At 48.6% G+C, this 14,359-nt stretch overlaps 1 protein-coding gene across 1 annotated transcript in view; it reads left to right on the forward strand.

Annotated features, from left to right (window-relative positions):
- POLA1 (DNA polymerase alpha 1, catalytic subunit) overlaps positions 1-14,359 on the forward strand; it is a 2,033,948-nt gene that overhangs the window by 167,711 nt on the left and 1,851,878 nt on the right. The window contains exon 5 of the mRNA XM_086934515.1: positions 3,210-3,325. Within this exon, the coding sequence (XP_086790641.1) occupies positions 3,210-3,325 (116 nt within the window). The remainder of the gene's footprint in view (positions 1-3,209; positions 3,326-14,359) is intronic.

A 14,359-nucleotide genomic window follows, 5' to 3' on the forward strand; every position in this document is an offset into this window, starting at 1 on the left:
GTGCCTGTTTGCACAGGGTGGTCACTCCTTAACCATAAGGGAGGTGTGTCTTCCGTCTTTTAGTCAGAATAGAATGTCGAAGGTCCAAGAGTTCTGTATCAAAGTTTCGTTCCAGGATAATCTAAAGTCCTGGGGACACAGCTCCTATACTTATACTAAGGATGGGGGCTGGATTACCTGCCTAGGTCCCTCCTATGGGTGGACCTGAGAAGGGGGTGGTTACACCCCTTTCCCTTTGTCCAGTTTTGCGCCATAGCTGGGGCTGGAGTGCCCCAGCAACTGGTTTGAACCGGGCTATGCATGGAGCACCTTGTGTGCTCCAGGCAGTGTCTAGATGCATTCACTGAATGCAGCCCTCCCTGCCCCAATACACAAAACCCCTGTCTGGGGAGGTGCTGGCACCTCCTTGGACAGGAAACCTATTTTCCAGGCCGCCCTTGCTGGAGTTTCCCTCAGCAACAGGAGGTCAGACTCGTGTTTGTGGCAGCAGCATCCATTTTGTAATGCAGAGGCTCTGTTTAACTTTAACCGGGTAAATCAGTAACATACATGTCTGTTTCCTCTAGAAGGGTGGAATGCTACCCCCGCCGCCAGAAACCAAAGTCCGCATTAACTGCGAGGATTATAATGCACTTAAGAGTATATGGTAAGGCTCTATCATAGAACAGCTATAAGGAGATGGTTCCGAAAGCTGCAGAGGGCCTCAGCTCATGCTAGGGCACCCTCTCACATAAAACCAAGCACTTTGCCTCCAGGATTGTCGAGGCTTACCATTGGAGTGACTTATAGGTGCATATGTGTCTGTATATAAGGTAGATATAGGTATACTATATCTAAGTAAGGAGTGATTACACCACCTTACCCAGGCTGTGTGAACAGACCTGTGGTGTCAGTTTGGAGGGCCAGCCAGGGGTGGCATAATACATGCTGCAGCCCCTGGTAGGCCTTGGATGCACCTATGCCCTGGGTACCTATGGTACACTATACAGGGTCTCACAAGGGTAACCAAGTAACCAATGTGGGATGTACCTAAAGTACATGGAGTCCATTTTATAGAGAAAGCAGATAGTCTGCGGCCCTGAATAGCAGGGTCCCAGGCCAACTAAGTCGAAAAACAGCAAAACACCAGGAAAAAAGTTGGGGTAACCATATAGTCAGATTCCACCTTCCTACAATTATCACACTTAGACCCTACTTGAACACACTGTCCAAAGAGCCATGCACCAACAGCAGATTATGCCACATGACCTGGTTGTATAGTAAAAATTGCGCCCTACTCGGGGATGGGGGTTGGGGAGAATCTCTGATAATCATGCCCTTATGACACAACTTGCTATTGAACCCGCCACTTTCTTAGCGCTTCTGGGCTATGTCCACGGCATACCCATATCACTGTGCCGCTTTGTTGCCATACCACTGCTTCTTGCCAAATGAAAGTTAGCTATACACTGAGGGAGCAAACACCCAACTACCACGGAGGCATAGGTAAGGCGGACAGGGTTTTCGTGGACAGGAAGTAGTGGAGCTCTGCAAGAATTGACGAGAATTGTAAAGGTAGAGACAATTTAATATGGTGCTAACCGGGAAGGGGAGACCCTACAACCCCTTAATATGTGAAGGAGAATCCAAGCACAAACACATATAGCAACTGTCCCGTGCACTCATACAGTCTAGTAATGCATTGAGTCGACGTAATGTGGAAGCAAATGGACCCAATCCATTGTTGAAGTTCTTGAATTCTTTAATTGGTCATCAAACAGAAAGACACACAGCCAGCTGACACGTGCTTCATCAGAGAAACAGTGTTCTCCGACTCTTCAGGGCTCTGTGGCTGAATTCAAAGTCTGTGATATCCCAAAACCGGTGATAATTCCAACCCGGTAGGGTATTATCAGTCCTGGTGAGGCGATTGCTTTTCTAGAATAAAAAGTACGAGCTAATCAAAATATACTGTAGCTCTAGATGCCAGTACGGGTGCTCAAAGGAGAATTCCCAACCGTAACTATTACATGAAAAGGATAATAACCCTGGATCAGTCACGGTAATGCACGTGTGTGTGCTGTCCGATACTATTTACTCTGTTCAGGTTCTGGCGTCTGCAATTGAAAAGCAATCGCCTCACCAGGACTGATCATACCCAACCAGGTTGGAATTATCACCGGTTTTGGGATATCACAGACTTTGAATTCTACCACAGAGGCATGGATTAAAAGCCTAATGCATTACAACCCCAATAGTGAGCTCTATGAATCTCTCCAACCGCTCACCTCAAGACTTAAAGATATCTAGCAACCCCTGTGAGACTACCTTCTGACATTAGACCCTTCAGGTACCACTCAGTCGCCTCAAGAAGCTACCTTAACGACCTATTGACACTCCAAACACTATTATTCTAGCTTGGCAGATTTGAGGGGGGGGATAATAAATCAAACTCCTGTATCTATTCAAGACAACCTATAATGTTCCAGCACTCTGTTTCACTTATTGGGTTTGTGTGACATGAAACATGTACCGTATTGCTATTTCTCTTCTGGGTAACTGCCCGTTTCTATATATGGTACTATAAAATTTGAAAAGGGAAAAAAAAGCATAGCTTGAGTGATTGCCTTTCCAGATTTTGGAAGGGGGGTGGCAGTTGATAAAGTATAAAATATTCACGCAATTGACATCCTGAAGGAATTCTGTTCGAAATGGGGTCTCTAGTTGGCAGAGGTATATACCTTACCCACGTAGTGACAACCATTGTAGTCTGGGTAAGCTAGGGTCACACTAAAAGCTACCTCATGCTCACCATCTGGCAGCTTGCACAGAGAAGTCCGGTTTATCTAAAAAGGCAATGTGTAAAGTATTTGTTCAACACACACCACATCCACCCTACAATCACACACCCATTCACCCCACACCCACGCGTTGAACATTCTTGACCCTTTGGTCACACCTTTTGAAACAGCAGGTGCAGTGTTTGTGCACACAACAGGTCTATCTATGGAATAGGTTTCAATGATTTTGGGATCAGAAGGGAGGTGGAGTTGGTGCTGTGGTTCACTGTTTCATTTGTCTTGCATTACTTTCACAAAATGGCAGGCAGTTTATTTTATTTTTCACAGCAAGACTATTTGCAGTTGAAGTCTTTGGTTCTGTCAGTAGATAGTTAAAGATTGCATGTTTTTACTGTTCACCTCTGAGCATTGTATTGGTTTTACCTTCAGGAAACCGAGCAAAAGGAGCAACACAAGACAAAACCAGCGTTAAGAAACCTGTGGTGTCAAAACCGAACAGTATCAAAACAATGTTTATGGCCAGCGCTGGGAGGAAAACTGCTGATGTAAGTTTTTATGTATAAATGAGTTGTTAATTTAATTTTTCATGGGTTGTGCAGCAATGCTCAAATGCAGGTCCTGGTTCTACTTTCAGGGTAATTGAACAGAACATGAGGGGGATAAGATTTTTATGTTTTGTTACACTACAAAGGACTGTGTAATGAAAAGTAAATCACGTTGCATCTAATATGTGCCCTGCTACTGTTATACGTTTTTCCTGGTTTGTCTGTGCTTTAGTCTAGTCGATGCTTAGGGTAAAGACTGCTATTTAAAGATCTCACCCACTGGATAGATTTTTAGGTCGAGTATTCGAGACCGCTTGTATATACTTTAGTATATACTTATTATATACTTATTTGTGTATGTACTTTGTGGGCTCTGGAGATCAGCCCTAGGACGTGTCTGCTTCTGCTTAGGGACTTTTTTTCTGTTCAACTGCCTCTATTTATCTGTCTTGATAGAAAAAGACCTGCACAGGTCAGTAAAATACCAGAATTGCTTTTGGCTGAGACTTTCTTTTTAAAAAAATTCTGGCAACTGCCTCTTTTTACCTTTCTTGATGGAGAACGACCAGCAGAGGTCCGTAAAATACCAGAATCACTTTAGCATTCTTTAGATTCCAGTCCATAGAAATAGACTTCCACGAGCACCCGTAGACAATATTTTTTTCAAATCTTGTATTTTCAGTGATATGACCACCGAAGGCCCTGATTTTATATTAAAAACGGAGCTTTGGACTAGACCATTTTCCGCTGAAAGGCAATATTTCTCTCCATGTGTTTGCATACCTGGTGTGCTACGTGGTTTGGTGCTTAATTTCCCTCAATGTTAAAGAGCCGTGGATATTTCAGCACCCGGGCTAATGTGCTGCATAGCTAAATACATAAAAAGGTCCCAAAGGCGAGACCGATCGCATTGCAAATGCTTGTTCTGTCTGTTTGGGACAGTCCACATGAGCTCTTTCACAACCAATTAGTGGGCATGAAGTCCACTCATTGCTTTCAGTAGTTGACTTTGTCACTCTTTTTTTCTTGCTTATTTGATGGCTTTCCTCCCTCTTGAGTTTGTAACTCCCCTGGAATATAGTTTTCAAATAATGCTTTTGAATCGTAGAACTGTCCTTCTGCTTCTCACTTTTAGGGAACTACTTCTCTCTTTCGCTACGTACTCTATAAGACTATAATATGCATTTTTCAGCTCTGTCCTTCGTGTGGTACGACCCCCCGTAACCAGATACTGATGATCACCCGTGCTGTGTCCTCTTCCTCGTGTGGTTCCCCTCTTGTGTGACAAATCCCCCCCCTGCACTTTGTTTTGCTCTCTGCTTTGTGTTCTGGTTTTCCCCTCTGTTACCCCCCATCCCACAACACAGCTTGCTTAAATGTGCTTTATTGAGATTATAAATGAATTTTATTATACGCCTCTTCAAGTAGTGTCCTCTTTGATCTGCAAATAAAGTTACACCCATGTCATTCAGTAGGTGTCAAAGCATTCGTGCACCTGCTGTTTGAGACAGACACCAGTAGTGTTATGATGTGTACGAGGTATCCGCATGTCGCATGCATCATGGCACAATTTGTTTTCTGCTAATTCTGCGTGGCATTGGCTAAAAGTGTTTTGCTTTTCACAGATGCTGTTCAATATCGCCTGCAGGCCGCAAAAGCAAGATCTATTAGCTTTGCCAGTGGTTGTTAAGAGGCAACATTCTGCAACATTTTGAAAGTGCACCTACTGGGCATCACTCTAGACCAGTGGTCTCAACAATGTTTTATACTGTGTTGGAGCCAGCCCCCCCCCCCAACTTTTAAAGGGCATGGGTGAAATCGGGCGGGGGAAATGTGGCAAGAATTACTAAATCGTCACATTGTGAATTCTACTGGGCCAAAAGTCCTAATTTGGTCCTCAAAGTCACATTTATACCTCTTTTGAAAATAATTATCCTGACCTTTGACTATAAAATTTGTATTTTGAACTCTGTAAATTTCAATCCAAACTCTAGGGTAGATTTACAAACGTGTCCTGAAGTGCAGCGCATCAAGTCACCTTGCTGCATTGCACTGCATGACTGGGAAAGGGCATGAATGCACTCTATTTAAGTCAGTACAGCACATTCCGGTCTTCTCCCAGCACTGGTGTCCTTTTGGCAGCCTAGCGCTAACACAAGCACCCTTGCACTATGGTGCCTCTGTTGCTTGCAGGATTTTTTTTTTGTGCAGGTAGGGGCACCTTTGTGCACTAAAACAATCCTGACTCCTATTCCTCTTTTTACGTTTGCTGCACACCTAGAAAGAGGAACTAATGAGGAGAAATAAAGATCTTTCTGATCATTATGCCTCTCCTGGTAAGCAGTATCTTTTTGGCGCATTCCCTGGTTTACCTATTCTGGTAAATCAGGAAATGCGTCAAAATCCACAGGAGTTGCGTGGGATCACCCATGCAATGCCCATCGAACACCTTCCCTCTGCGTTGCTTTACTTCAGATTTATGGAGCCATTCCGGGCCATGTAAATATTTCAAATTCAATCATTGCTAGTACTGCAATCCCATTCTTGAAATTCCAAACCAGTAGCCCAGCGCCCCCTCCCCATCCAGTCCATTCCCTTCTCTTCAAGGCTACCCAGAGCACACAGAGGCCCAGTAAAAACCCTCCACGTTTATGATTGCCACCCAGAGGTGTTTTTAACTGTTGTGAACAGTATTTTAATATCCTGGCCAGTAGAAAAATTAGCAAGATTGTCAAAAGTGGCCATTTTCCCCCCTTTACCTGTACATATTTGAATCGGTAAATAAAAGCAGGAAGCACTTAAAAAATATGTGCTAGAGACCCTTTATGATACCTGACAAGATAAAGAAGAAAAGACGTAGTGTCAACAAAAAAGTGATTTGACGTTAAATTCTTTTGAAGTATCATGTCCGGGCCTTTGCAGAATCCTAAAAGGTGATCAAATGGCTAGTATATTACCTTGGGATAGGCGGAAACTCCCCACATCAAAGCCCTAGGTCCCTTCAAGCCCCATCCAGACTCCTGCTCTCTGCACAAACATTAGCATAATCCCACTATCATCACATTTTTTTAATCTAATTTCCAGTAAAAGGATAAAACAAAGTCTCCAGGCACCTATCAAAAGAACTGCCCTTAAAAAGAAACCAAAAAACACACAACAATAATATGGTACATAAAATCTACAATAGGAAACCTTCCTGTTTCATTGTTGTAGAACTAGCATGACATTGAGGATCTATGGACTTGCGCCCCCCAGTTTGAGGACCTCTGCTCTAGACAAAGGCGAGGTGAGATACCTTCCTTTCAGTTGGCATTCCTCCTGTAGTGAACTTTCTGCCTTCTTTGGGGCTTGCAGTACGGTTTCCATTTTCCTCCCACACTTTTATTTTGTAAAATTTCATTTTCAGCTGAAGTCTTTTGTGCTTTAATTTTAGAAGTAAAAATATTATCTTAAAAGTAGAGGGGGGAGATTTTACTTTTAAATTACTTTTTAGGATTCTATCTTTTCTCTGGTTTTCCTCTTGTGACAGTTAAGATTGGACCTACCTTGCCGTTGGTGAGACTTTAGATACCCACCTCGCTCCAAAAAGGACTTGCATGGCAGAAGCACCAACCATGCCAATTTAGTTTGAGCTTAGATCCATTCATAGTATTGATGCACACTGCTGAACTGTTGAACTCAAAGGTGAAATATTTAAGACTGCCCCCAACTTCAAAAAGAAGCGGAAGGAAGTAAATGGTCTGTTCAGAGGCTGCACATAAGGCTGCTTTTCTCCCACCTTGCTCTGATTTGCCTCATATAAAGGTTCAGAAGAGAAAAAAAGTACTTTGCTTCATTACAGCACAATCCAGGACAAAGTTGACTGCATATTCTTTCTAGCCACTAAAGAATAAGGCTCCTATTTGTAGCTGAAGGATGGGTCACACAGGGCAGCACTATACAGCATCTGTCTTTTTATTTTTTATATATACAGATTCTAGGTCTGAAGCCTGGTTAACCACCAGTGACTTGCTTCTGTGGTGTACTGCAACTGAGACCTGTCAGCATGTATAAAATGTTGAGGAGCCGTGACCTAGCTAGCTGACCAAGTAGAGTGAAAATCTGCCCTAGATACGTTAGAGGACATATATATTGAGAAGTGTTTCCAAGTTGTGACGTTGGAACTGCCTAGTCTCCTCATCATTTGAGAGGCCCCAGAGGTTGTATCAAGTTTTTGCAGAACTGCTACAATAGCGCCCCCAATTATTGACTAGGTGACATTTGCAAAGTCCTAGCAGGCCCTCTGTTTGCAGGGCTGCGCCTTCCGCCCTGGCCCAGTTAAGTAAATAGCGGCGCCAGGCTACTACATGGGGGGGCACTGGTGTTTTCCACCGCTTAGTGATTGGGCATTTTGCGGTAACTAGGCCAAAGTCTAGCAATCAGGAGGTGACCCTATTCTTCCTGCCCCTCTTAAAGAGGTGTAAGATATAGACCTCCCATTAGAAAATGATGTTACGTTCAGTGCAATGTGCAAGGGTGGCCGCCACGTCAGTCCAATACTCCCCAGGGCAGGGCAATGCCATAGCATATGTAGTAGTCCAGCATTGGGCAAGTGACTTCTAGGGCAGGCTGAGTCCATGCAGCGAAGGTACTTATTAATCTGGGCTGTGGTGAGGTATGCTCGGTGTAAGATAACCTGAATCCGGCGAACGCTGATTGCGAGGGACTTGTGTTGGGCCCTCCAACATGGCCGTCCTTCCTTATCAGAAAGGGCTCGACCTAGACAGTCCTGCCAGTGCTGTTTTTAAAAAAAAAAAAATTATTTTTAGTTTATTAGGAAGAACAAAGAAAAAAAAACGGCGACAATCCCGCACATCTTCCCACGCAGGGGGCATAAGTAGAGGCAAATAGCAAGGGTATCAAGTCATATCAGGCTACTACCGAACAGCGTAGAAGGGCAGTGCCATAGGGCAATGGAGCAGTCCAGGCATGGGCACAGTACCAGAAACCCACCCAGGTGGAGAGTGCAGCAAAGGTGGAGCAGCCGCATGTATACACATAGGTTATCGTATCTTAATCTGAAAGGCCTCGTTCATCTGTGAGGGTGCCTCAAAACGGTAATTAAAAAAGAACATTGCCCCTCCCACCCCACCCACCCCCCCCTTAGTGGTGGTGACAACAACAAACATCAGTCATTCATTGTAGCTCCTCTGTTAAACTTGAAATAGGTGGAGCGCTCGTACTGAGGATGGGCAAACGGCGGATGGTAAACCTTTCGAAAGAAAACGGACCAAGGGACCCCAGCGGTACTGAAAGTTTTTGAAGTTGCCCAGGAAGATGTCCGCTACACGCTCCATGCTCAGTAGTTTCCATAGCTTTGCGTGCCACATGGAGATCGTCGGGGCCTCCGATTTTTTTCCAGGCTGCCGCTAGAGTGAGTTTGGCAGCCCCGAGACAGACCACAGGATTTGTTTGTCCGCACGCGTCTGATGTTCAAGAATGGGATCTCGGAGACCCAATAATACTTGGGCCATAGAGTCCGCTACCGGGTAACCCATATCAAAGAGATCCTTGGAGAGAATCTCTTCCCAGTATGGGCGGATGATCAGGCAGTCCCACCAAATGTGGCGGAAATCCCCAAGCAGACCACAGCCCCTCCAGCATCTATCAGAAGAGGCCGGGAATATGGGGTGGAGCTTGGCCGGGTACAAGCACCAATCCATGAGCGTCTTGAGGTGGGCCTCCCTCAAGTCCAACGAGTGATTGTGCGCAGCAATATCTCGCCACAGGGCCGACCATTCCTTGTCTGAAATGTCCCGCCCTAGGAGTTCCTCCCAGTGTCCCATATAGCGGGGACGAGGCGACACTGCTGAGGTGAGCAGTAGGCGGTAAAGAAAGGAAACCACACCCTTCATGGCAGTGGTCCGAAGGATGAAGGCCTCAAAGGGCGAGGGAGGTCTCGTAGCCGCATCGAGGACCCCAGGTGACATGGCCCAGTGGAGCAGCTGGACGTGGTGGAATCGCTCCGACGGTGGGACTCCGTAGTCCCTCGTACAGTTATCAAAGGAAAGTGGAGTATAGCCGTGAAATAGGTGGGTTAAAGCCCTACAGCCCCCCTCCCTCCATACCCTGAAGGGGCCTTCCTGCAACGCCGGTGGAAAGGCCCGGTTAAAGTGTATGGGTGTGAACGGGGATGGGAACGTAGTCCAACGGTCATCAGTGGCCAACGTATCCCAGACCTTCAGGGTGGTACTGGTGGGGGGTACTAATGTAGGCGTTCTTGGGTCTGTCTTTCTTGGGTTTCCAAGCCAGGTCTCAGATTGATCTCCCCGCGACACTCCTGTCCATATGTAGCCAGTGTTTCTCCGAGGATTGTTGGGACCATTCCACCATTGCAGCTTTGTAATACAAATGCATATCGGGAAGGCCCACTCCTCACTCCTCCCGTGGCCGTCGCAAAATTGCGAAGGAGAACCGTGCTCGTCCCCCCTGCCAGACGAAACTGAGCATCTGGGTTTTAAGGCGTCGGAAGAAGTCTACTTCTAGAGGAATAGGGAGCGCCTGAAAGAGGTACAGGTATTTGGGGAGGAGGACCATTTTAATTGCGTGAATTCTGCCCAGCCACGATATACATTTTGGCTTCCAGCGATCCAAGTCCGCACGGGTCTTTGCCAGCAACTGCGGGAAGTTCGCTGAATACAGCTTCCCAACCGTGGGTGTCAAACGGACCCCCAGGTATAGGATGGAGTTGGGGGCCCAGGCCAACGGAGTGAGAGGCCGCACACGATCCACCTCCGCAGGTGAAAGCGTGAGATTTAGAACATAGGATTTGTCGTAATTGACCTTGAATCCGGCCACCTCCTTGAAGCGCAATAACACCCTCTGGACGTATGGCAAAGAATGTGCCGGGTCCATAATCGAGAGTAGAACATCATCCGCAAATAGGGAAATTTTATGTTGCTCTCCGGTAAAGGGAAGACCCCGTATTCCCTCGTGTTCCCGCACTGCTAATGCCAGTGGTTCAATGCTCAAGGCAAAGAGCAGGGGGGAAAGAGGACAGCCCTGCCTGGTGCCACGGGAATGCAAGAAAAATGCAGACATGTGACCGTTTACCGATACTCTGGAGCGGGGGTTGCGTTAGTTTGCTTTTACCATTGAGAGGAACTTATCAGAGAAGCCGAAGGCAGCTTAAGTGTGGAACAGGAAGCCCCTGTTCACGCGGTCGAAAGCCTTTTCAGCATCGAGGCCTACTAGCACCGCTGGTATCTGGAACCTGTTAGCCTTCTCTATCAAGTGGACAACCCGCCTTGTATTATCATGGGTCTGACGGCCCTTAATGAATCCAGATTGGTCCGGATGTATGAGTGCCGGCATCAGATCTTGGAGCCTACTCGCAATGATCGAGGAGTACAGCTTGGCGTCGATATTGAGGAGGGCTATTGGGCGATACGAAGAGCATTGAGTGGGGTTCTTCCCCGATTTAGGTATATTTGAAATTACGGCCTCAGCCAGCGATCCTGACGTTGCGCCGGAGTCAGCCATGTCATTAAAAAGGGAGACCAGAAAGTTGCACACTTCGGTCGCATATGTCTTGTAAAAAAGGGCGGTATAGCCATCTGGTCCCGGAGCTTTATGAAGCTTCAGGTTTTTAATGGCATCAAGCACTTCACTGCTAGTGAACGGGGCAGCGAGCAGATCGTTCCATTCTTTAGAGACCTGCGGTATGGGTAGATCCGTAGATATTCCCGCTGGTCCTCAGAGTTGAGTGTGTCCCCCGCATAGAGCGCGGCATAGAAGCGGCCAAAGAGATCGGCCTTAACCTTGTCACGGTGCTGCAAATCCCCCATTGGATCCTGAATACCTCCTATGTAATCCCTTTCCCTCTTGTCCCGAAGCTGACGAGCCAGGTGTCTCCCCACCTTATTCCCGTGGGAGTACGAGAGGTACCACAGCCTCAACAAGGTGAATTCTGCTCTATTGTTGTAATGGGCCCTCAGTTTCCCCCTAACCGCCGTCAAGGGGCGAAGGGTCAATCTAGAAGGATTTAGTTTGTGAGCTTGCTCAAGGGCTGCAAGCTCTATCTCCAGTTCCTCTCGTTCTTTTCGCTGCATCTTGTTGAGGTTAGCATTGAGCGCCAAGCAAGTGCCCCTCACTGACGCCTTAAAGGCGTCCCAGGTGGTGGATATCGACGTGTCGGACACAGGGTTGAGAGTAAAAAATTCCCGAATAGCCTTCCGTAACTCCTTACTTGATACGTCGTCCCTGACTAGTGCAGCCGGGAAGTACCACTTGCGTTGTCAGTCACCTAATGGTGACCAGCGCAGGCCGATCACGAGTAGGCTATGGTCAGAAACGGACAACTGGAATATACTGAAGTCGCGGACATCTCCTCTGAGGGCTTGACTCAGGAAAATGTGGTCCAGGCGAGAGTAGGAGTGGTGGACATGGGAAAAAAAGGTGTAGTCTCGGGACAGGGGGTGCATGGAACGCCACCCATCGACTAAGCCTAATTCACCAAGAAGCCGCTGTGTCTCAGCAGAGAATAAGCCTGCATCAGCCCTTTGAGTACCCGAGCTATCCATCTCCCTACTATTCTGTCCCGCATTGGGGGCATACACCACCACGAAGGTGCACAGTCTGCCATGGACCAGACCCTTCACCATCAGCCCTCCTTAGCGCTGCGCACACCCATAGCCTGGAAGTGAAGGGTCGCGCGAAAGAGAAGAGCCACCCCCCCCCCCCCCTGTGTTTTGTAGAAGCAGACGATCTATAAATGAGGGGGAAGTGTCTGTGCCGGAGGTGGAGCTCATCCTTGCGCGCCAAGTGAGTCTCCTGGAGGCCCACGACATCCAGCTGGTGATCATTCACATACTTCTATACCTTCTGACGTTTTTGCGGGGAATTCAGGCCCTTCACATTCCGCGTCCCAATACTAAGAGGCATCGTTAGGCAACAACCCCACTCCCGCTACTTCCACACCACTCTGCCCCTCCCCGCCCCCCCCCCCCACCTCCACCATTGATGACCAGAGTTGGTGTACTACAACAGAAACACTCATAACTGCCCAAGGGCAGGTGGACACCGGTCAGCCCTCCTCTCCGTACTCCTCCATTGCACCCGGACCCCCCGCCAAGCAGCCCCAAACTCCATCCCTCCTCCCCGTTCTTAAGCACATCTGAGGGCCTCCCATATAGCCACCCCAAAACCACACCGTCAAAGAAGAAACCTCTAGAGCCCCAAGAGCCCACTGTATACCTTCCGAAGACACACCACTTACATTCCATGAATCAAAAAGTGCAGCAAGCCAATCAAACCTGTCACCACCACTACCCCCCCCGCTTCCCCCCAATGAATCCCTTTGACACCCCCCCCCCCCAAAGACTTCGAGTCCCGCCCCCAAACCAGCAGGACTGTAGGAAGCAGCAAGAAGAGAAAGAAAAAAGTGTTCTTAACATTCCCACTGCGAGAACGTCTGTAGATTCCCCCAGGGGGTGAGGGCGGGGCACCACATGGTGTGCCCCCAAGGTTCCGGACCGGGGTGTGTTCCAAAAAGTACAAAATTACCCACGGTACCTGAAAATACATGTCCCTCCGGTGCCAAGCAACCTTCTTCCCAGGGCTCAGGCCGCCCCGGAGCTATGCTGTGATGGCACCTCCGTTGCCGAGGCTACAGACATAACCGCTGCCCCCCTCTCCTGTAGGCTGGTCGTACGATCGGGTCTTCTCCGATCCGACTCTCGACCCACTCTCTGCCAAGATGGGGACCGCCGTCTTAACCGTGACGGGGAGCTTCCGCCACCCGGGGCGGGGGCCGTGTCATCAAGGCCCAGGAGGTCCCTCACCGCCTGAAGAGATCGGACCTGTACCAATCTATTCTGCCACCTGAAAATGAGGCGAAAGGGGTGGCCCCAGGAGTAGGACACATTTTGTTCTTGCAAAAAGGTAGTCACAGGGCGAAACTCACGCCTCTTCTGGAGTGTCGATGCCACCAAGTCCTGGAATAATTGGGGGCGGTGATCTTGGAATTGCAACAATGTGATCTCCCCTGCCTTTCGAAGAATGCGCTCCTTCAGCTGAAAGTCGTGGACGCATACCAAGATGTCGGGTGGAGGACCCCCTCCGCGTCTAGGCAGTCCGACCCTGTGAACTCGTCCATCTTGATTTCGCTTACGTCCTCATCATCCAGGATCTGCAGGAAGAGTGCTAGTACATATCCCCGCAAATCACCTGCTTCCCTGTCCCAGGGCACCGCTCGAATGCGGATGTTGTCCCGGCGGGAGCGATTCTCCAAATCCTCTGCATGCGTTTGGAGGTCCAAGTTCTGTTCCGTGAGCCGGATTGCATCTTGCTGCAGTTGGTGCACATCGTTCGCCACGCTCAGGTCATGATCTTCCAGGGTAGCCACCCGCTCGCCGACGCCGTCCACATCTCTCCTCACCTCGCGAAGGTCCGAAGCCAGCTGAGAACGGAGTTCAGAGATGTCCTCCTTAATGGAAGCGAAAAGTTCCATCATAAAGGCTTTAGTTGCGGGGGCCTCGTCGTCCTTCGGCTTAGGTGATACGCTGGGCCCAGGGGACGCTGCCTGCTGGGACCCCTTTGGAGGGGCATCCTTACCGGGCTTCCCTTTACACTGTGTGGTGGACATTGCGTCGCTTCTGACCGCTCGGGTAGTCAGGGCGTGGGAGCTCCGTCCGCTACCCCCGCCGCGCCACAGGCCCGAACTTTACACCGTTACTGTCCAATTCCTGGCCTGGGTGCAAGATGCAAGCTTCGGTGGTCCTCTGGTATGTATCGTGCACCCCACGTGGCATGTGTCGCCCGTCACTCCTAATACCATCCGAACGCCTGTGCAAGTCCACCGCACGTGCTGCCAGGCCTCTATATCTGAACCAGCCCGAAATGGCTCCGCCGGAGAATCCGGGGGAGTGAGCCGCCCAGGATGCGACTATGCGATGGGCACCTCCTTGCCAACCCGACTCTCCAAGGATCCGGGTTCACCTCGAGCGACAAGTACTCACAGCCAGGGCCCACGATCCAACAGCCGCCGGCGATACC

Source organism: Lissotriton vulgaris, chromosome 8 (assembly GCF_964263255.1).
Source record: "Lissotriton vulgaris chromosome 8, aLisVul1.2, whole genome shotgun sequence".
Lineage (NCBI taxonomy): Eukaryota > Metazoa > Chordata > Amphibia > Caudata > Salamandridae > Lissotriton > Lissotriton vulgaris.